The 22,302-nt window shown below is 39.5% G+C and overlaps 1 protein-coding gene and 1 pseudogene across 1 annotated transcript; one reads left to right on the top strand and one right to left on the bottom strand.

Annotated features, from left to right (window-relative positions):
* Nucleotides 1-7,166: 7,166 nt before the first annotated feature.
* LOC120883802 (U6 spliceosomal RNA) lies at nucleotides 7,167-7,257 on the bottom strand (annotated as a pseudogene).
* Nucleotides 7,258-10,311: 3,054 nt separating this feature from the next.
* On the top strand, nucleotides 10,312-22,033 carry Rnf139 (ring finger protein 139). Its single transcript, XM_005316173.2, has 2 exons — nucleotides 10,312-10,887; nucleotides 19,954-22,033. Exons 1-2 carry the CDS (start codon nucleotides 10,707-10,709, stop codon nucleotides 21,774-21,776), a joined length of 2,004 nt encoding a protein of 667 aa, XP_005316230.2. The 5' UTR covers nucleotides 10,312-10,706; the 3' UTR covers nucleotides 21,777-22,033.
* The last annotated feature ends 269 nt before the right edge of the window (nucleotides 22,034-22,302 follow it).

The raw sequence follows: 22,302 nt of genomic DNA, 5'->3' as shown, positions 1-22,302 counted from the left end.
TTGGCGAGGATGTGGGGAAAAAAGGTACACTCATACACTGCTGGTGGGACTGCAAATTGGTGCAGCCAATATGAAAAACAGTATGAAGATTTCTGGGAAAATTGGCAATGGAACCACCATTTGACCCAGCTATCCCTCTCTCCTTGTCCTATACCAAAGACTTAAAAACAGTATACTACAGGGACACAGCCACATCAATGTTTATATCAGCACAATTCACGATAGCTAAACTGTGGAACTAACTAGAGGCCCTTTGATAGATGAATGGATTAAAAATGTGGCATATATACACAAGGCAATATTACTCAGCAATAAGATAGAATAAAATCATGGCATTTGCAGGTAAATGGATGGAATTAGAGAAGATAGTGCTATGTGAAGTTAGCCAATCCCCCCCCCCAAAAAAAAAACAAATGCCAAAAGTTTTCTCTGATACAAGAGGGCTGATTCATAGTGGGGTAGGGAGAGGGAGCATGAGAGGAATAGACGAACTCTAGATAGGGCAGAGGGGTGGGAGGGGAAGGGAGGAGGCATAGAGTTAGAAATGATGGTGGAATGTGATGATCATTATTATCCAAAGTACATGTATGAAGACATAAATTGGTATGAATATACTGTGTATACAACCAGAGATATGGAAAATTGAGCTGTATATGTGTAATAAGAATTGTAATGCATTCCTGTGTCACATATAAATAAAAAAATTAATTAAAAAAACTCAAAGGTAACAAAACCTGTTATAAAAAAACCGAAAACAACAGTCCTACAACACTATAATGAAGCAACTCTTTCCCTCTCATTCTGGGTGCCTACTTTCAGCGATTTCAAATGGGCCTGTGTGGCAAAGGAGATAGACCTAGCCAACACAAACCAAGAGGAGTCATGAACATATGCATGGAACTGATCCTAAGGGTACTGGAGCAGAAGCTGTTAGAATTCATGGTGGACAGACAATGGTGCACATTTAATAGTCTTGCCCTAGGATTATGTAACTCTTCCATCTTCTATAATAATATAGTCTGAACGTGCCACAAAAGGTCACATTGACCTACTTCATTGATGACACTGTGCTGTCAGATAAACAGTAAGTATAGTATACACTGGAGAATGGGAATAATCCCTAATAAGATCCAGCAGCCTGTAATATCTTTTATTACAATTATATTTTTAGGATCCAATAATTTTCTTAAGGGCCAAGATATCTCCTTCACAGTAAAAAACAAATCATTGCATGTCATCCACTCATTCACCCAAATTATTCCACCATGAAAGAATCATACTGAGCTCTTCAGGCCTCTTTATGGCAACTCAGAACTTGAGGATACTGTTCTGACTCATAAACTGGGTGAGGCTGAAGAGTACCAGTTTTCATTGTGACCCAGAGCACGTAAAGGCTATATGGCAGGTAAAGCCTGCAGTGTAATTAGTACTGTTGCTCGCTCACACTGGCCATTCAATCCAGGAGATTCTATGGTAAAAGCACTTGTGAAAAGATACATGGCAAGGAAGTTTATGGCAAGCTCCAGAGGGAGAATCACAAGGTACATAGAACATAAGTGTTCTGAAGCAAGGTTCATCATCTGCAGGAGCAAACTACATATCAAAAATTTAAAAATGATAATAATAAAAAAAAGAAAAACAAAACCCCCCACCAGCTCTGTGCATGATAATGGGCCTTAGTAGGATCTGAGCATATCAAGTGATCATGTGGTCAGTTTCCCACCACAAGCTGGGTTTTGTCAGACTCACCAGTCAACCCCCTCTGGAACTGATGACAGTAAGGGTCAGAGAAAACAGGTGGCATAGGCAGGTGGTTTAACTTTAACAATGTCTATATGTCAGCTCACAGTTATGGCCACTTGAGGGGCTCTTACAGCTGGTAGTTAGAGGCAAAAAAAGGGTAGTTAACTTGGCTGAGTTTTCTTGGACTATCAGTTCAAAACAATGATGGATTGCTCCTGTCCTACGGCTCACTCAGTAGTGGTCTTAAAAGACAACAGTGAGGGGAATGCTTCCAAAAGCAGTATTCCTGTTCATTGACTTTGGGAAAAGAAGTGGCCTGAAGTAAGAGTATACTTTCATGGCAAGTGGCAAATAGGTTAGCTGGCTGATCAGGGGTCTGGAATGAGAAAGAATGGAATATAGGGAAAAGGAAACTGGAGAAGTAGCTGTGGAGAAAATCATGAGATGGAACACAAAGATCCTAGTGTTGTGTGATAGTGCCTACCAAAGTTAATCTACTGTGTAAGAGGCACTAAGCAACCATCAGACAGGAAGACTTCATTGGTGAATTTCAGCACCCATATCTATCAACTCCCCCAGTAGAGGCACAATGGGCTCATGAACAAAGTAGTCCTCTTGCAGGGAGGCAAGCTCATGAGAGGCCAACAGCACTCCTTCACTTGCCAAGTAGCCACTCCTTAATGTTAACCACTGCCTCTGATCTAGTGCCACCCCTCAAGGAAACCAAGCTACTTGTCATCAGGTTATACTGGATCCTCCATCCTGGAAGGTGCACTGATGCACCTTGACAACAAACTGCCTATTTCCACATGCATTTGCCTTTCTTGCCCATACGATGCCGGCCAAAAATACTATCCAAGGTTTACAGGTGTTTGATCCATCAATACTCATCCTGCAGAACACTGCCTTTGACCTACGGACCTGGTTTATAGCAAAGGAGGTATGTCACTGGGCAAAGGACCATGGGATCCACGGCTCCTGTCATGTAATACACATGACCTAGAAAATGCTGATCAGATGGAATGGTGTAAAAAAACTTTTGAAGATGAAACTGATGCAAAAACTTGAAGAGAATTACCGAAAAGGAAATGCCACCCCAGGATTCAGTAGGCACACTGGATCAATACCCATCATATGGTACTGTGTTCCATATAGATAGAATATGTATTTGGGGATGAAAGAGTAAAAATAGAATTCCCACTATGGGATGGCTGAACAAAGACCCCCAAATATGTTCGTATCCTGCTACCTGGAATCTCCAAATATGTTACCTTACAGGTAAAAGGGATTTTGCAGGCCTGGTTAAGTTAATGCTCTGAACATAGGGAGATTATCCTAGATTATCACAAAGTTTCTTATATAAGAGAGAGAGGCAGGTTCATCTAGTAGATGCAACAACTTAAGCAGGAGGTTGGAGTGATGAAGGGGCCATGAGCTCGGGAATGTGGTAGGTGGCCTTGAGAAACTGAAAAAGTCAAGGAAGTAGAATTTCCTCTGGAACCTCTGGAAGAAAACAGCCCTTCTGACACTTGGATTTTAGACTTCTGACTTCCAGAACTATAAGAAAGTGAATTTGAAACCACTGTTTCTAGTAATTTGTTACAGCAGCAATAGGAAATCAACACACCCACTTATTCTCACTCCTCATATCCTGTGTGGGGTGTTTGTGTCTCTCAGTCCTACAATTTGGTGAGTCGAAAGGTCCTGATTCCCAACAGAGCGACTCATTCATCAACAGACAAAATAATTGACCCTCTAAACTGTAACCTGCTGTTTCCCAGTCATTTCAGGTTTCTTGTTACAAGAGACCAGTGGGCAAGGAAGGGTCACATCCTGGTTGTGGTCACCGAAACTGATCAAGAGGAAGGATCACTGTTACACCAAGGGCAGAAAGGAAATGTCTTCCGCCCAAGGCATCTGCTAGAGTTCTCTTGGTATTTTCCTACCCAATATTGAGAGTAAAATGGATGACTTCCAAAATGTCAAAATATCTCCTACCACTGTCCAAAAACCTATCAAATTTAACTTTTTAAAAACTCTAAAAAGTAATTAAAAACTTGCAATAATCCAAGGAACATTTATTCAAGAAAAATAGCTAAACCCTGGTAAAAAAGGGAAGCATTTGAACTTGCCCTATTTCCATCCCCCACCTCTAAAACACTAGAAAGAAGCGATGTAGCAAACCACCCTGCCACGTGCCCAACTTTAGCGAGAATGCCTCTACAGTGTTTTGCAGTTAAGGGATATGCTATTGTTTGTTAGGCAATATCCAAAGTCCCATTATATTTCTGAGTTTTTAAAAATCCTTTTCCCACTGCACTTTTATCTTAAATCAGGTGACTGTATCTATGTAGGACTTTTTCTAGACTTTCTAATCTGTCCCATGGGTTGGTTTTTTTTATCCATGCACCAATACCATTGTGTTATCATTATTACAGCTTTAAAAAAGCCTGACATCTGATAGTAAAATATATTTCAACTTTGTTCTTCAATGTCGCCTTGTCTATTATGGACCTTTTCCATTCCCCTATGAATTTTAGAATCAGCTTGTCACATTCAAGGAAAATGAATCTACTGAGATCTTTAAAAGTTAGGATTACATTGAATCCATAAGTTGAAGTCTTTACAACACCAAATCCTCTCTCTGAAGCTTTATCCAACTCAGTTGGTATAGCTTTTGTTATGGTTTTGATATGAGGTACTCCTCCAAAAGCTCATACATGAGATGATGCAAGAATGTTCAGTGGTGAATTTATGGAGATAAATATAAATAAAAGTCACATTAAAACAAAATTATTTAAGTGATTAAAAAAGAAAATTCAGAGGTGAAGATTAGATTGATTATAAGAGTTGTACCATAATCAGTGGATTAATCTGATAGGGATTAACTGAGCGGTACCTGTAGGCAGGTAAAGTATGCCTGGAAGAGGGATATCACTGGGGACTTGCCTTTAGGGTATATTTTGTCCCTAGTGAGCAGAGATTTCCACCTCCACCCCCCCACACACAAACCCTTCTGTCTGCTTCCTAATAGCCACATCCTGAGCCGCTTTCCTCTGCCATACTCTTCCCCATGAGAGCTACAGAATTGGCTATTTGTCTTCGACCTCTGAAGCCATGAGCCCTAAATAAACTTTTCTTTCTCTTATATTTCTTGTTGAATCTTTTGATCACAAAGATTAAAAAGCTAACTAAAACAGCTGTGGAATGAGAAGTGATCATCAGAAGACTGTGAACTACTGGGACCCTACCTTGGGTGAAGGGTCCCATAATCTCCAACTGCCAGTGGGATACTAAGTCATGTGCTGCATAATGTTTTGGTCAACAATAGACCACATATATGACCGTGGTTTATATGGATTATATCACCTAGTGTCACCATAGCCATATTAATTTGTGTAAGTATGCTCTGTGGTGTTTTCAAAAAGATGAAATTGCCTTAATGACACGTTTCTCAGAATGGATCCCCTCATTCAGTGACACATGACTATATATGTTCATGTTCTCTGGGCTGCCTGCTTTGAGAGATGTTTTTAATTTAATATTACTTATACTCTTCCTCTCAACAGTATCTCAGTTCTTATATTATGCTTGACCACCACCCTAGACAAACATTTTATTATTCATTTATTTTCTAATGTACAATAAATCCTACTTAAGGATTATCTCACATAACAACTCAACTTTCAATAGAGAGTCACTGCAAAGTGTCACGTATAATAATACTGAGGTGCCAATAAATATTCCTCCTAAAATTTGTTAGGACATAACTGAACTTAAGCTATGTTGACTCCATTTTAATTTTTCATTTTTGGTGCTGGGAATTGGACGTAGGGCCTTGAGTATGCTAAACAGTGCTCTAATACTGAGCTACATCTCCAGCCCCTGAAATATACTTTTTAATTATTTTAACAAGCATGAAAAATTACTTGCCAAGGATCAGATCTTATGCTCTGGAATCAGAAAAATATTAGTTATAAGCCTAGTTCTGCCACTATTATTGACTAGTTCTGGGTCCTTGGACAAATCTAATAAGGCTTAATTAGATTATACAGGCCTTTCATAATATCTCAACTGGTGATATTAAGCTTTTTTTCTTTTCTCCCAGAAGAACATACTGAAGATTAGACAGGTTGCATACTTTATCCAAAACAGAGAACTAGTAAAGAGGAGAACTGGGCTGGTACTGCTGAACACATAGAAAGTGTTCATCAATATCTGTTAACCAAAAGTTAGTCAATATACACCCAATATTGACTCAAATACCATATATTCTCTTTTGTTAACTAAACACAGACTCTTTCTATTTATTTGGCATTTTAAAAACCAGAAGATTCTAATAGTTGAATTTTGATTGGCATGTTTGAGTTTTACTTTAATTTCCAAGTTTGGAGACAAAGTTATAATATGTATTTTGTCTCTCAGTCCCTGCTCTTCATATCAGCATCCTTATCTTCCATTTGAAGGAAATACTTAACACACTGTTGGAAGTGTCTATATGTGGGAGGGTGGTGATGGTGGTGGCGTTCTGGTTAAGTGCTTGTTTTCCATTACTCCTTTATCTCAATGATATCTGGACACCACATTACATTTTCTCTCCTACTAAGGAAGCTAGGTACAGGTATATGATCCAATAAAATTAACCAATTGGATGCTTTTCCCTGGGACTTGAAAAATAATCAAAATAAATCTCTAATGAATTTGCTTTTTGCTTAAGAAAGTCAAGAATCCGTTTTTGTTGCTTGAAATATAAACTTGACTAATGAATATCCTCTGAAAATTCAATCTAGGTTTTACCCATCTTTCATATAAAAGATTTGAAAGCTGCAAAAAGGTTTTTTGAAACATCAAAGCCAAATGAACAGAGGCTGGGGTTTTGGCTCAGTGTAGGGTGCTTCCTTAGCATGTGTGAGGCACTGAGTTCAATTCTCAGCACTGCGTATAAATAAATAAAATAAAGGTCCATTGACAATAAAAATATTTTTTTAAAAAAGCCAAATGAACAGATTGTATTTTTGAATGCGGTGTTCTATGTGTGAATATATACCCACACACCACACTCTTCCAGATATCATTGTGATAAAGGTGCAATGGAGTTGTGCAAAGTTCAAACAATGTAGAAAACAAGCAAAAATTAGATTCAGTGAATTGCAGCTATTTGAAAATTTATCTTAAGAATTTGCTCTCTATAAATTTCCTCATCTATACAACTTTCATTTTAAGGTAATATTTTAAATTTAGTTTTAAGGTAGTATTTTTAAATACTTGACAGAATTTTATTCAAACTTCCAAAGTTGGGGAAAGTGAAGTCATTGTTTACAGACTTGTTCCAAGTTCTATGTAAGAGAAGAATGACAATGTGACCACTAATTAATCTGTGTTAGAAACAACTTCTCCTTCCTTTTTAAATGGAAGGCTTTATGAAATAGAAGGCATTTTTCCATGTCATCCTTGGCCAGGGGCCATGCTAATCATCTCTGGAACATTCTAATTGTTTTGTTAGTATGTTACCAAAGGGAGCAAATGGAAACTATTCCACTAATAAGATTTTACTTCAAATTAAGATTAGAAGTAAATTAAAACATTGATAACAAAGGAATAAAGTAGTTCATTTTAAAATATTTTTATTTAATATTTATAACACTTAACTTTTAAAATAAAAATAAGAGGAAAGCCCATGAACACAGTGGTACTCACCTCCTGTCTCCTCTACTACATTTTTAAGAATACTCCTTGTGGACCTTTTTCTCCATAATGACTTCATTCTTTTTGCTTTAAATTGCACCCAGGGAGGAATAAGGGATGAGTTGAGTAGCTAATTTACCTCTCTGAAGTTCTCATAAGGCTTCATAATTCTCCCACATTACCAGGTTTGCCTTCCTTTGGGAATTTTGTCATAACCACAAGATTATTCCCCATATGTGCAGTTAGGAAAATTAACCTGGCAGCAGTAAACAGACTGGATTCAAAAAGATAGCAACTGTAATGAGGATATTACAAAAACCAGGCAAGCTACAGGAGGCTCTTGAATTAGGATAGTGAAATAACATTAGAAAGGGGACTGCTACTCTTTTTATTTACATTTTTATTTTTATTTATTTATTTTTATGTGGTGCTGAGGATCGAACCCAGGGCCTCATGCATGCGAGGCAAGTGCTCTACCACTGAGCTAGAACCCCAGCCTAGGGACTGATGCTTTTAAGAGACTGTGAAGACAGAAGAAGAGATCCAGTCTGGTTGAAGATTTGACTATTGATGAAAAGGAAAAAAGATGCCAAAGTTTTGAGCTTCAGGTAGCCTTGGGGTCAAATCCTGATTCTGGCTTTGGCCATATTAGTTGCCCAATACTTACCTACTACTACCATTGTAATCTTGCAATTTATCTAAACCTCAATTACCTCCTCTGTAAAACAGGTATAATACTACCTACCAAAATAAGGTCAATGCAAAGATTAAAGTAAAAGTATAGCCTTAGCACAGTGCCTAGTCTGACAATCATTATTGGCAGAGGAAAACCGAATATTAAAAATGTGAGACTGCAGTAAAGACTTTGGATAAGGATCCAGTCTTCCTACCACAGATAGCTCCACTCAGAGAAAAAGGGCTTTGTAAGAATTTGGCAATTTTATGAATAATCTCAGGAGAGGATAACCACCCCCATTTATCCCTGATACAAACTAGATTGTGCAATGCGCTTTGAGCTAGGAGCCCAAGGCAGCCAGGCTTCTTGCTTCCTATTTTATCTTACTTAGTCTAAGACAGCTGGGTCTATAGTGCAGGCACTGGCCTAGCTTAACTCTCATTTGCTGGTGAAGGAAAAGCAAGATAACATCCAGAGGATTCAAACGACATGGATAGGCAAGAAAGTAGGAGAAAGGATTCATCTTCCCCCAGGAGGAAGGGAAGGATGGTCCAGGTGTGTTCACCTTTGATGACAAGATATCAAAGACTGAGAGGTCTGAGTTCTTAGTGAATCCAGATTTAAAGTCAAGTAGTTAGTGTAGATAGGCAAATTGGGTCTGATATTGAGTCTAATAAAGAAAATGGCGTCCAATCTGAGCCTGGGGAAATCAGAACTACACCTGGGAGCCTGAAATGTTAATAGGCCCACCAGTTTTCCATCTTTGGCCTTCCCACCTGCATCCCCCATCACATGCAGGATAGAGGGAAATAAGCAAAATAAAGGACAGGAATGTAGGAGGACAAAAAAAGACCTTAGATATAAAAGGGATAAGACCTCCCCATCCCAAGATACAGCCTTTCATCCCCTTCTTCCTTGGGGGAAGTCTTCTCTGCTATCCTTTAATAAAACCTTTTACGTTCCACTCTACACTTGCCTCTGCGTGCTTCTCTGGTATTATACTTCAGCATTTGGGGAAGCAGGACTCCTCACGGTAACTGGGGTATCATTAGGCCACAGTGTCCCTGAAGCCAGAATTAAGCAGGCCGTCAGTATAGGTAGGTAAATGGAGTCAGGTCGGATCAAGGAGGCCCATTTTGAGTGAGTCAGGGAAGTTGGAGACTGCCCCCTGAAGGATTGAAACGCTAATTCCTTCAGAGCCCTTCCTCCACCCTAATCAAGAACCTACCCCAGCGCCAACCTGTTGCTAAGGTAACCTGTCCCAGGAATTGCCCCACCCTAGAGGGAGCTAAAAGGCTTTTACTTAATGTGGCTCCATTTTACTTAAAGGGGCTCCATCCTGCCCTGCCCCTTTCAGTTCCCGCTTTTCCCACCTTTTGGCCATCCCAGGGAACATTCCTGGGCCTAGTCACATAGGCAGGAAGGAGAAACATAGGGGTAGAGGGCAGGGGAACAAAGCAAGCCTAGGACACATAAAAAGGGCAGAACACCTCGCTCCTGGGGAAACCAGGATGCCAGCTATGGCCCCCTTCTTCCTCCCAGGAGAAGTCGACCGTTACCCCTTATTAAATAAACCCTGCTTTATCTGCTTGCCTGCTGTGCTTCTCTAATGTTCAAGCTTCAACTTGTGGGGGAGCAGGACTGTCACCGATGACCGGCGGGATCATCCCTAGGTGTTAATAAAAGGAGGCCACGAATGTCCTCGTTCCGCCCATCTGGGTAGGACCAGAGGAGTGGGACGGGCACAGAGGAGGTGTTTCCTGGCCGCGCACCCCACACCCAGCCCATAGCCTCCCGACGGCTGCCCAGAAGCCACGCTGCGATGCCCTCACCAGGACCCAGGTGGCCTCGCAGCTGCAGATACTTCCCTTCCCGCGGCTCCCGTCTCGGAGACCCGGCCTCCAAATGGGATGGGGTAGGTCCTTTGGCTCTTCTCCCAAGCAGCAAGAAGCATGTTTATGGGACACTTAATGAGATCTAATAAAACGGCTGAAAACTTCGGCCTCCGGAAGCATGGAGTCCCTCGCTAGGTAGACGCCGCCGCGGTGACTGACAAACCTGAGGCAGGGCGCCTCCGAGAAGGCGTGTGCCACACGGTGGCGCCCAGACCGCTCGGACCACGCAGACGGGCGGAAACCATGGCAACCCTTTGAGTCGCTCCTGGGCGTGCGCGATGACGGCGTGGGGAGCGCCCGATTATGACGCAGGGAGCAGCGAGGGCTCCGCGTTCTCGCGTGACCGCGGGCGCAGCCTCCGGGCCTCGCAACAGCAGCAACGGCAGAGGCAGGCGGGGTCAAGATGGTGGCTCCGCGGGCGGGGGAGGCGGTGGAGGGAGGAGGAGCCAGACCATAGCCAGCCGGAAACACCGACACCCAGAGACCTCCCGGGGAGCCGCCGCCGCCGCTGCCTCAGCCGCCGCCGCCGCCTCCGCCGCCTGCTCCAGCTCGGGAGACGCGAGCGGGCGGCGGGGCGGGCCGCGAGAGACAGGAGAGGAGGGAGGGTGGGGGCGGAGTCGCCCGCCCAGCCCCCGCCCCGGCCGCGGTCCCGGGCCCTGCCCCGCGCGCCCGGCCCGGCCCGCCCAGCCCCGGTGTGGCAGCGGCTCATGGCGGCGGTGGGGCCCCCGCAGCAGCAGGTGCGGATGGCCCATCAGCAGGTCTGGGCGGCGCTCGAGGTGGCGCTCCGGGTGCCCTGCCTCTACATCATCGACGCCATCTTCAACTCCTACTACGATTCCAGCCAAAGCCGGTTCTGCATCGTGCTCCAGATCTTTCTCCGGCTCCTTGGTAAGGAGACGGGGCGGCCCGCCGGCCGAGACGTGGCCCTGGCGGCCGGCGGGCGCGCGCCTTTGGGAACCACGGTCTGATGCCCCAGAGGGGCCCTTGGCGGGGCGGCGGGGGCAGGAAGTGACACTAGTCTCGGAGTTGACAGCCGAGCGGTCTTGGCGAGGCTGCCCGCTGGAGCGTGGCACCTCAGAGGGGCAGCGAGACTGCCTGAGCGCGGCTCCCCGCCTGCTGCTCTCCAGGGGCACGAGTGCCCGTTTACCGCGTCCTCTGCGGCAGCCTTGGAAAAACACAGCGACTCTGCTTGTCCTGGTCTCTCTGTGTGACCTTGGACTTGTGCCAATGTGTGGGCCTCAGTGTCCCCCTTTTTAAAATGCAGTTTTTGTGTGTTGTCACTTCTGCATCCGCGGGTGAAGTGTCTGCGGTAAATGACATCCTAGCCAAGGAGACAGGGTTTTGAATGTCAGACCTTGAAGCCATTACCAAAAACCCTCACGATTTCTTGTTAGAAGTGTGCTTCTAACTAGTCCTAACATTTTGCATGAAGAAACGGAGAAGGCCCTGACATTTGCAGCAGGGACTTCTGCATGTGGATGGAGTGTCAAAAGCATTTTATGTTTCACTCTCCATCTCCATCTTCATGTACATCACCAGAGTGAGAAGCATTTGTGTGTGTGTAAAAGAATTTTTTTCAGTAATCAAAACTTGGCAAATTTTATTGATGAGGTAATTCTTGTGATCAGTCTTTAGCCGGCTAGTGCTTTTGAAGAGTTGCTGAGGGCAGGCTGATACTGAGATCCTTACCCACCCAACTGATTCTGAAAGAATCACAAGCCATCTGTTGCTTTATGCTTACAAAAAAAAAAAGAGTGACGATGAAGATTAAATTTTTTTCTTAGCAATAAGTAACATTTTACAATAGTCTGGGGCTTTACTTTTTCATAGTATTTTCATTGATATGATTTAACCTAACCATCAGACATCCCTCAGAGGTCGGTGGTTTTATTCTCATTTTACAAATGAGGAAACTGAGGGTCATAAAGGTTAAGTGTTTTGCTGTTGGTACACAGCTGGTATGTGTTTGCCAGAACCTGGGCTTAAATATCCTTTGACATTAAGTGTGGTTTACTTTCCTCCTCAGTATGTTGAAATTCAGATACAGCACAGTATACTAATGCCCACAGGCTTATCTTAAAACTAAACCCTGTAAATGTGGTGTTTTTTAGCACAAGGCTTTTTAATAACCCCCTGGCTGCTTAATTCCAGCCATTCCTACTTTCCTTCAGAAAAGTGTACTATCACTGTTATTAGTAGCAAAAATAGGACTGTGTTTGATAGAATTCTGCATATTCACTCAAGAAATAGTGGAGCCACTGCCTTGAACATCCTTATGGCATAACTACAGATTGTCTGAGAACCCTAAGGGACCTGGTACTTTAGTGCAGTACTCTGTTGAGCTTCAGCCTATGCAGCTTTAATAAAAAAGGAGTGTTTTCCTTAATTAAATCATTTGTAATTTAAGAACATTAAGCAAAGTAATCTGTTTTACTTATGCTTTCTATTTTTTTTTTAATAATCATGGAAGTTTTGTATTTGAAAGTTTACAGAAGAACTTTTTGGTGAGTTACTTAAATGCTCTGTATCTAGGTTGTATTCTTTTTATAAAGATGGATAATGGTGGTATCTCTTAGGGCTTAGAACAGTAAATGAGTTAGGATGTAACCTTTTAAAACAACACTATGTAAGTGTTAGCTGTTAGTAACCTTCTTTACTTTAAAAAAATATTTTAATGTTTCAGTTAATATCATACATTGTTACATATATTTTGGTCTTTTGAAGACATCAGCAAAATGTTTATTTGAAAATTTTGACCTCAGAATATTCTCTGGGTCAGTTTTTGTGAGGAATATTTTTCAAATCTATCATCTTGATTGTTCCTTATATCGTGCCAGTGTAATTGTGCTAATTTTTCATGTTTGTAAGAATGAAAGTTACTGATTTGGGTGCTAAAACATTAACTCTAAATAAAAGCGAATATATATTTTTTTTTAAATGACAGGCAGGTGTGTAAAAGATACTAATGGTAGGGTTGGGGTTATAGCTCAGCCATAGAGTGCTTGCCTCACACATGTGAGACACTGAGTTCAATCCTCAGCACCACATAAAATAAAGCAAATATATTTTTTTAAAAAAGATACTAATGGTAGTTGAAATTAATTTTTCTTCGTTTTTTTCCCTCAGTTCTAGTCAGAACTTATCAATCTCACCTTTTCACACATTACCAGTTTTTTGTTGTTGTTGTTTTTGTAGTGTTTGAAGTGTTTATTCCTCTCTGCCTGCAAAAGGGTACAGCAACTGTACTTTGAGTATCAAACTAATTAGAGATTTTAGCAGGTCAGAAGGTAAAGCATCTCATTTTGGAGCTTCAGATAAAGTCATAGGACATTATATAGAATGTTTAAGAATTTAAAGGTCTTTTAAAAAAATTTTAGTGTATTTTGTTGTTGTTTAGGTGGACACAATACCTTTATTTTATTATGTGGTGCTGAGGATCAAACCTAGTGCCACAGACTTGTACTCGTTCAACCACTGAGCCACAACTCAGCCCAAGGCTCTTTCTTAACAAGTGTTAAATGCTAAATGAAACTCAGTTCAGAGCAGCATAATGCTGAATGAGCAAACTTATATCCAAGACAGAAAATGCAAGCATAGAAGTTTGTTTTAATAGTATTACTCATATGGTGGTAGGTAATTCATTGAGTTGGCAAAGGGCTTTCTGAACATAAAAGAAAACTCAGAAATGACAGGGGAAATCTCACAAATAAGAGTACATAAAAAATGAAAAACTTATTTATGGCAAAACAAAATAAAAAATCCTTGGCTGGGGGTATAGCTTAGTGTGGTAGAGGGCTTGCCTAACATGAGTGAGTTTGATCCTCAGCAAAGACTTACCCCCCCCAAAAAAAAAAATCTTAAAAATGACAAACTGAGGGGAAAATAGTAAGAGTTTTACTGTCAGTTAAAAAAATTTTAAAAACCTTATACTCACATGGGCCTTGCAGTTCACAATAAACAAAATACACGTGGTCATTAAGCAAAAGAAAGCATGACTTAGCCTCGTCTAGCATTTAATAAATACATTCCTATTAGAATTTCACTCGTTAGATTGGTAAAGAGTTCACGTTGTGATTAAGAAGTACTTTTGGCAGAGTTATTATTTGAAAAAGGAAAATTTATATGGTTTTGGTAGGTCCTAACTTCTGTATAAAACCATTTGGCACTGTCAACTTGACATTTTCTCTATACCTTTGAACTCATGGTTCTAGTTCTGTGGATTTGACCTAGAGATTATAGCTGTACAAAGGCTGTGAGCAAGGATACTCATTTGAGCACTACTGGAAATAATAACAACAAGAAGCCCAAACTTTAATGTGTATTAGATGGAAATCTGTTCTTTGTATTAGGCCTTGCCATATGATAGAGTTCTTGAAAAGAATGAGAATTGTTATTTGTGGTACTGAATGAGATAGTTAATTTTGGTGCCGCAGGTGTTTCTCAACAGTGGCACTGTATACATTTCGGACAGGGTAATTCTGTGTTGGGAAGGTGCTGTTCTGTATATTGTAGGATTTTTCTTCCCACTGTATGCCAGTAGCACACCCCCAACATGCACACACACAGCCAAAACTGTGTCTAAATTTTGCTGTAAGTTCTCTGAGGGGCAACTTCAGCCCTTGTTGAAAATAGCTGGGATAGACAAAATAAACCAGTAGTACAGAATACACAGTCCAGAAATAGACCAACAGTCTATATATAGAAACTTGATGTGTTTCAAGGTAGAATTGAATCACATTGAGTTAAATATGGTCTAATTAGTGGTCATTTACTTATTTACATGGAAAATATTATACTGGACCTTACTTCATGTCTATAAAGTCAGTTCTTTGTGAACCTAATACCTAAATGTAAAATTCGGACCTTTAAGTTTTAGAAGAAATGTGGATTTTTTTCAACCTTAGCATAAGGGGGAAATACTTTAAAAATACATAAAAGCAAAGGTAGAAAATAGATTGATAAATGAGGTTAAGATTAGAAACCTGTTAATCAAAAGACAGCATCCCAAAAAAAAGCAAAAACAGAAGGTGTGTATATATGCATGTGTGCTTAATAGTTTGTCAAGATGTACAAGAAACTTAGTAAAATAGCATAATACAGAAAAAAACCCCAGTGTTTATCCTATTCTCACCAACCTAGAATGCTTCACTTCTGGTCACCAAAATGTGTATGTGGATTTCTCCTTACTATCAACCAATTCTGCAACACATTCTTCAGGGATGACCACTGGGTGTCCTTAAATTTAATGCTGACATGTACCATCAGAACCCACTGGTTGTGGGTTCAGTTTCACAAGCTTGCCTCTTAACTTCAGGTACCATTCACAAACACAGGTTGTGGCATGTGTTTCTGACCTTTGATCTGTAAATCAGGGTTTCCATGACCCTCTCCTGGTTCACTTAGTATGCTAAAGCAGTTCACAACTCAGGGGAATGCTTTACATACATTTACTATTTATTATAAAAACTGGACAATCAGATAAAAAAGATGCATAGGCCAGGGAGGACAAGGGGAGGAGTGTGGCGCTTCCATGCCTTCTCTGGGCCCACCACTCTCCAGGAACCTCCATGTGACCAGCTCTCTGGAAGGCCGCAGGACCCAGTCCTTTTGGGGTTTTGTGGTAGTTCCATTACGATTATGATGGTCAATGATTGATTAAATCATTGACCACTGATTTAGCAACTTGACCTTCAACCCTTCTCACCTCCTCAGGATTGGGGGGTGAGAATGGCATCAAATATTACAGGCTTTTAATTGTTTGGTTGTCAACCAGTCCCCATCTGAGCCTATCCAGGAGCCCCTCATCCATCTCCTTAGTATACAAAACAGTTTTGTCACTCTGGATTCAAAAGATTTTAGGAGCAATGTGTTAGGAATCTGGATGATGATCAAATATAAATATATATTTCACAGTACTATAGATAAGTAAGAGACTAGAAAAACTTGGTTAACTCCTCATTTAATGCCACAATAGGGTTTGGCTTTTTCTTTTTTTTCCTAAATCTATGTTTATGTACTTATAATAAAAACACACTTGTTACAGTTTTAGTTCAAAGGCAAAATTTCATTTACTTATTTATTTATTGGTAATGGAGATTTAACCAGGGGTGCTTTACCACTAAGCTATATCTACAGCTTTTTCTATCTTTTATTTTGAGTCTTAAATTGCTGAGGCTGGCCTCAAACTTGTGATCCTCCTGCCTCTGCGTTTTGAGTTGCTGGGATTACAGGTGTGCACCAACATTCTGAACACCCAAAAACAAAACTGTCATGAATAAAAGACTCAGAATATCAGGGTTTAAAAACTAAAATGGCAGCTTGATAGCAAATTTGTCTTTATGATATAGTTTTTTCTTTATCAAATATACTAACAAATTAACAACCTCTCAAGATGCTTTATTTACTTTGCCCTAAATTTCATTGTTTAGGGCTGTGTTGGGTAAAAGTACTATTCACATTTATTGCTGTGCTTCTCTCTGTCAGATCTTGAAGTGTTTTCCACAGCTTGCTTTAGATTGTTTTAAAGTTATTTAAGGGATCTGAAGAACTGTACATATCATATCTTATTTCCTTTTAATTTTATTTATTTATTTTTTTGGTACCAGGATTGAACTCGGGGTACTCAACCACTGAGCCAAAATCCCCAGCCCTATTTTGTATTTTATTTAGAGACAGGGTCTCACTGAGTTGCTTAGTGCCTTGCAGTTGCTGAGGCTGGCTTTGAATTTGTGATTCTCCTGTCTCAGCCTTCTGAGCCACTGGGATTATAGGTGTGTGCCACCGCATCCAGCTCCTAATTTTTAACCATAAGTTTGAAGAGGTTGAGAGTGAACAGATTTAACACACACAAAAAAGAGTTAACTGTTGTGTGAATGCATGGTGGTTTTTTTTCTCTCCTCGTTTTTTCCTCATTTTCTTATTTTTGTTTGGTTTTGGTAATCCAGAATCCAGATTGAAAAGGTCCTGAACCCTTTCACGAATTGAGTTCATCCATAGCAACCTCAATGAAACTATGGTCACTGGAGAATTGGACTGAAATCCCTGAGTTATGGTTTCTCTGTGTCCCAAGGTGGTTTTTCTTTATAAAGCTGGTCATTTATAAGTCTTACTAAAAAGCTGTCCCTGGACTTTATTTTCATAGACCTACAGGATAAATACCAAGAGTTTCACGTCTAAAGTTGTGAAAATGCAAGGAAACTTTGATATTATTAACGGTACTCCCTAAAGATCACCAGAGAGATTGTTACTTTGAAGACTTATTACTTGGAAAGTAGATGTTGTTTTCTGTAAAATGAGAGCTGATTCTTCCCACATCTCAAATATAGAAGCATGAGTATTAAAAAGACAAATAAAAAAACCTCATCTACCAACCAACTTTGGGTAGGAATTAAAACAAGTATGCTAATCTCGAAATGTTTACTCATTATTATACCTTGGGAGTGTGATTTAGTCAGGAAAGAGTAGTTCCAGATTGTTACTTCCTAGGTCATATCCACATGTTGAGGCTGTAGTCTCATTACATTATTTAATCCTATCCTATCCTTTTTTTTTTTGCTTTGGTATATTTGCATAAAGCAGAATGGTACTATTTATCCAGAAGTGTCTAACACCCAAATCATTCCTTTATTTGAGTGTAAAAATCACCTTCAGAGAAAAAACATGAGAATAAAAAGGATTGGTTATAAAATTACAGCAAAGCTCATGAATAGTCACTGGAGATGATTAATTTACCAACTGGAATAGTACGTTGACAAAATCATTTATAGTCCCTGTTGACTTTCTCCCTTTTTAAGTGGCATAAAATAGAACTTTTGTTTTTATTTTGACTCAACTTAGAAGATTAGTTCATCTTTGTCTCAGGAACAGTACTGAATTTTATTTTTCCACATAGAGAAAGTAAGATCACATATAGTATATACTAGGCACAGTTCATTCCATTTCCTTGTTACCTTGCATGGAAAAAGTTTCTAATTCTTAAAAGAAAAAGAAATCCATTTCTACTGAAAGCGCCCAGATCTCTGCTCTTTGGGACCATACTAGAGGCCTATTGGGATCGAGAAGCAGGTCATTATTATTCAGAGGTTTATGTATGTTCCAGTCATTTGTGTCCTTTTGCTTTTTTCACAAGTGACCTATAACACAGACACAGGATAAATTTTAAGTCTATGGGCAAAGTCATCACTTAAAGCAACTGGAACATGCCCTGGCTTTTACATGTAACATGTTGTGAAATGCTTCTACTATAACATGCAACCTCTTTCTTGATAACATGAAGTACAATGGCCAGGCAGATGTTTAATTGGAGTTTGTCATTTTTTTCTGTATCTCAAGGTATGGTTTCTTAACTTTGAACATTATGAAATTATGAGCCAAAATAAACTTTTCCTCCTTTAAGTTCATTTTCAGTTTGTACTTATCTGTATCATCTACCTTATTAAACAATAGGTCCCTGATAGCTGGCAAGGATTCCATCTTGTGCATCAATGGAACCCTCAATCTGTGTTACAAAATAAGTTCATTACTACTCACTGGAGAAGTAAATGGTTCTGTCATCTGGATTATGTTTTTTAAAGGCATTCACAAAATACAGGCTGCTTGAAAAATCAAGTTTGTGATAATGCAGAGCTGCTCATCATGTGGAAGAAGACGGAGATGAGAAAGGGTGACCAGGGACAAAATATCCCCTTGAAAGGGCATGCCTCCAATGACCTACTTCCTCCACCAGGTCCCACTTCCAAAAGTTTCCAACGCCTCCCAGGAGCCCATTAAATGAAGTGTCCATAGATGGATTAATCCATTCATGGAGTCGGAACCTTCCTGTTCTCATAGGATCTTATAAGACCCAAAGGTCCTATCTCTGAACACTGATACACTGGGGACCAAGCCTTAGACACATGACCTTTTGGGGGACATTTAAAATCCAAACCATAAGAGAGTTGAACTAGGTGAATATTTGGATGTCATTCCCAAAATTAAAACCTTGTAAAATGTGTCTTATTATAATCTCATTTTTTAAAATATTTATTTTTTAGGTGTAGATGGATACAGTACAATGCATTTATTTTTATGTGGTGCTGAGGATTGAACCTGGGTCCCGCCCGTGCTAGGCGAACGCTTTACCGCTGAGCCACAATCCCAGCCCTATAATCTCATTTTAAAAAGTATTTTTTGCCATTGAACAAAGAAAGGTGGGGCCACTGTATGTCATCAGGCTGTTTATATGATAGTCACATGTGGAGTGGAGGAGAGGAATGTTACTATTATTATTTTTTAATGTGTTTTGATTTTCTGAAAGTTACTTGTATAATTTGAAGAATAAAAAGGGTTGGCTATTTGAAGAAATTAATTCAGTAATGCATAGAGAAAAGGGAACTTTGCACTTTTGAAATCTGAAGGAAAATATGTTTAAAAAAAAAAGTGAATTTGGACCCTTGGATAATGCTCAAATTTAAGGATCAGGAAAAATATAAGAGCTGGTCAGGATTCACAACTGGAAGAAAAGGAGGAAATTGAAACTTAAACTTTATTTCTTGAAGATTTTTTAAATGAAAGAATTATAAGATTTAATGGACCAAGTGTTTTCCATTTTGGATATTTTTAATTAACAGTTTTAGATGGAGTTAAATTTTCAATGATTATGAAATTACAAAGGACATATTCTTCTGAGTTTTTTTTTTTAACTTATTAAAAGATACATATCCTTACAAATGTGTCCTGAAGATAATTTAGGAATTTCATGCCTGACATATAGTATGATGGAATTTACTTTGGAAATTAGAAAAAAAGGGGTGAGATTTTTAAAATTATTGTTAGGTTTGCTTTTTAACCTTGACTTTACAGGCCTAAGTTGTCTTAAGGCTTAATGTTCATAACTTTGGAAATATTCATAATTAAGTAATAATTATTAGTATAAAACACATTTCATTCAAATGACCTTTCCTTTTTCTTTTTTAGGTATATTTGTATCCAGTATTGTTCTTATTTTGTCACAGCGATCACTTTTCAAGTTTTACATGTACAGCTCAGCCTTTCTACTAGCTGCAACTTCAGTGTTGGTGAATTACTATGCTTCTTTGCACATTGACTTCTATGGTGCCTACAACACATCAGCTTTTGGAATTGAGCTGCTTCCTCGAAAAGGGCCCTCATTATGGATGGCACTCATTGTTTTACAGCTAACATTTGGAATTGGATACATCACACTACTCCAGATTCATTCCATCTATTCACAATTAATTATTTTGGATCTCTTGGTTCCTGTAATAGGCTTAATCACAGAGCTACCCTTACATATCAGAGAGACTTTAGTTTTTACCTCTTCATTGATTCTCATATTAAATACAGTGCTTGTCTTAGCAGTGAAACTTAAGTGGTTTTATTATTCCACACGATATGTTTATCTTTTAGTGAGGCACATGTATCGAATTTATGGATTACAGTTATTGATGGAGGACACATGGAAGAGGATTCGTTTCCCAGATATACTTCGAGTCTTCTGGCTAACAAGGATTACAGCTCAGGCTACAGTGTTAATGTACATTTTAAGGATGGCAAATGAAACTGAGTCCTTTTTCATTTCTTGGGATGATTTCTGGGACCTCATTTGCAATCTTATAATTAGTGGATGTGATTCTACACTAACTGTCCTGGGCATGAGTGCTGTAATTTCCTCAGTAGCCCATTATTTGGGACTTGGAATATTGGCCTTTATTGGATCAACTGAAGAAGATGACAGGCGGCTTGGCTTTGTAGCACCTGTTTTATTTTTTATTTTGGCTCTTCAGACTGGTTTAAGTGGGCTAAGACCAGAAGAGAGACTTATTCGCTTAAGTAGAAACATGTGCCTTTTATTAACTGCAGTCCTGCATTTCATCCATGGAATGACAGACCCTGTATTAATGTCTCTCAGTGCCTCCCATGTATCATCTTTTCGTAGACATTTTCCTGTTCTGTTTGTCTCTGCTTGCCTGTTTATTCTTCCTGTTTTACTTAGTTATGTTCTTTGGCATCATTATGCACTAAATACATGGTTGTTTGCAGTTACAGCCTTTTGTGTGGAACTCTGCTTAAAAGTAATTGTTTCTCTCACTGTCTATACACTGTTCATGATTGATGGCTATTATAATGTCCTCTGGGAAAAGCTTGATGATTACGTCTACTACGTTCGTTCAACAGGCAATATTATTGAATTTATATTTGGAGTAGTAATGTTTGGAAATGGGGCTTATACTATGATGTTTGAGTCAGGAAGTAAAATCCGGGCTTGTATGATGTGCCTACATGCCTATTTTAACATCTACTTACAAGCAAAGAATGGCTGGAAGACATTTATGAATCGTAGAACTGCTGTGAAGAAAATTAATTCACTTCCTGAAATAAAAGGGAGCCGCTTGCAAGAAATAGATGATGTATGTGCAATTTGCTATCATGAGTTTACAACATCTGCTCGTATTACGCCATGTAATCATTATTTCCATGCACTTTGCCTTCGAAAATGGCTGTACATTCAAGATACTTGTCCAATGTGCCATCAAAAAGTGTACATCGAAGATGATAGCAAAGATAATGCAAATATCTCTAACAACAATGGCTTTATTGCACCCAATGAAAATGAAAATCCAGAGGAAGCTATAAGGGAAGATGCTGCTGAATCTGACAGGGAACTGAACGAAGACGACAGTACAGATTGTGATGATGATGTTCAAAGAGAAAGAAATGGAGAGATTCAGCACACAGGCGCAGCAGCTGAAGAATTTATTAATGATGACACTGACTGATTAAAATAGCATTTACTAATCATTGAGGTATTTGTTTAAAATTCAGTTCATCCAAAATGGAGTAATATGCTTCACTTCAGTGTGTAACCAAGCACAAAAACAGTATCAATGTTGAATCTGTGAATGGTTTTCCGTTTACTGTGATGTGCTACTGTAAATATACCTCTTTAATTACTTCTGGTCTCTTTGGTGACCTATTTAAATTTGTGTACATTATTGTACATAGAATAAAATGTTTTCACGTTTTTATGACAAAATTTGAACAAATAGCTTTTTAATAGATAAAATAATCATACAGTGCGTCAACTGTGCCAAAAATTCCTCAATGAAATTATATAATGTATCTAACTCTGGACCCTAGTTTTTCTTTAAAACGGGTGGGAGAATGAAATTGCAAATCGGGAAATCACATTAAAGTCAAGGAAAGACAGTTTGGATCAGAGGAGGAAGGCTATAAAATGTTTTAGAACTAAGAGAAAAATGAGCTACCTAGATGCAACTGAGAACTTTTTTGAACTTGGAGTAG

The sequence above is a fragment of the Ictidomys tridecemlineatus genome, chromosome 7 (assembly GCF_052094955.1).
Source record: "Ictidomys tridecemlineatus isolate mIctTri1 chromosome 7, mIctTri1.hap1, whole genome shotgun sequence".
NCBI classification, from domain to species: domain Eukaryota; kingdom Metazoa; phylum Chordata; class Mammalia; order Rodentia; family Sciuridae; genus Ictidomys; species Ictidomys tridecemlineatus.
This window is presented reverse-complemented; position numbering and strand designations above follow the sequence as displayed.

Coding starts and splice junctions, on each gene's coding strand:
- Rnf139 (XM_005316173.2), top strand. CDS start 10,707: ATGGCGGCGGTGGGGCCCCCGCAGCAGCAGGTGCGGATGGCCCATCAG. Junction 10,888..19,953: donor GATCTTTCTCCGGCTCCTTG/GTAAGGAGACGG, acceptor TTTCTTTTTTAG/GTATATTTGTATCCAGTATT.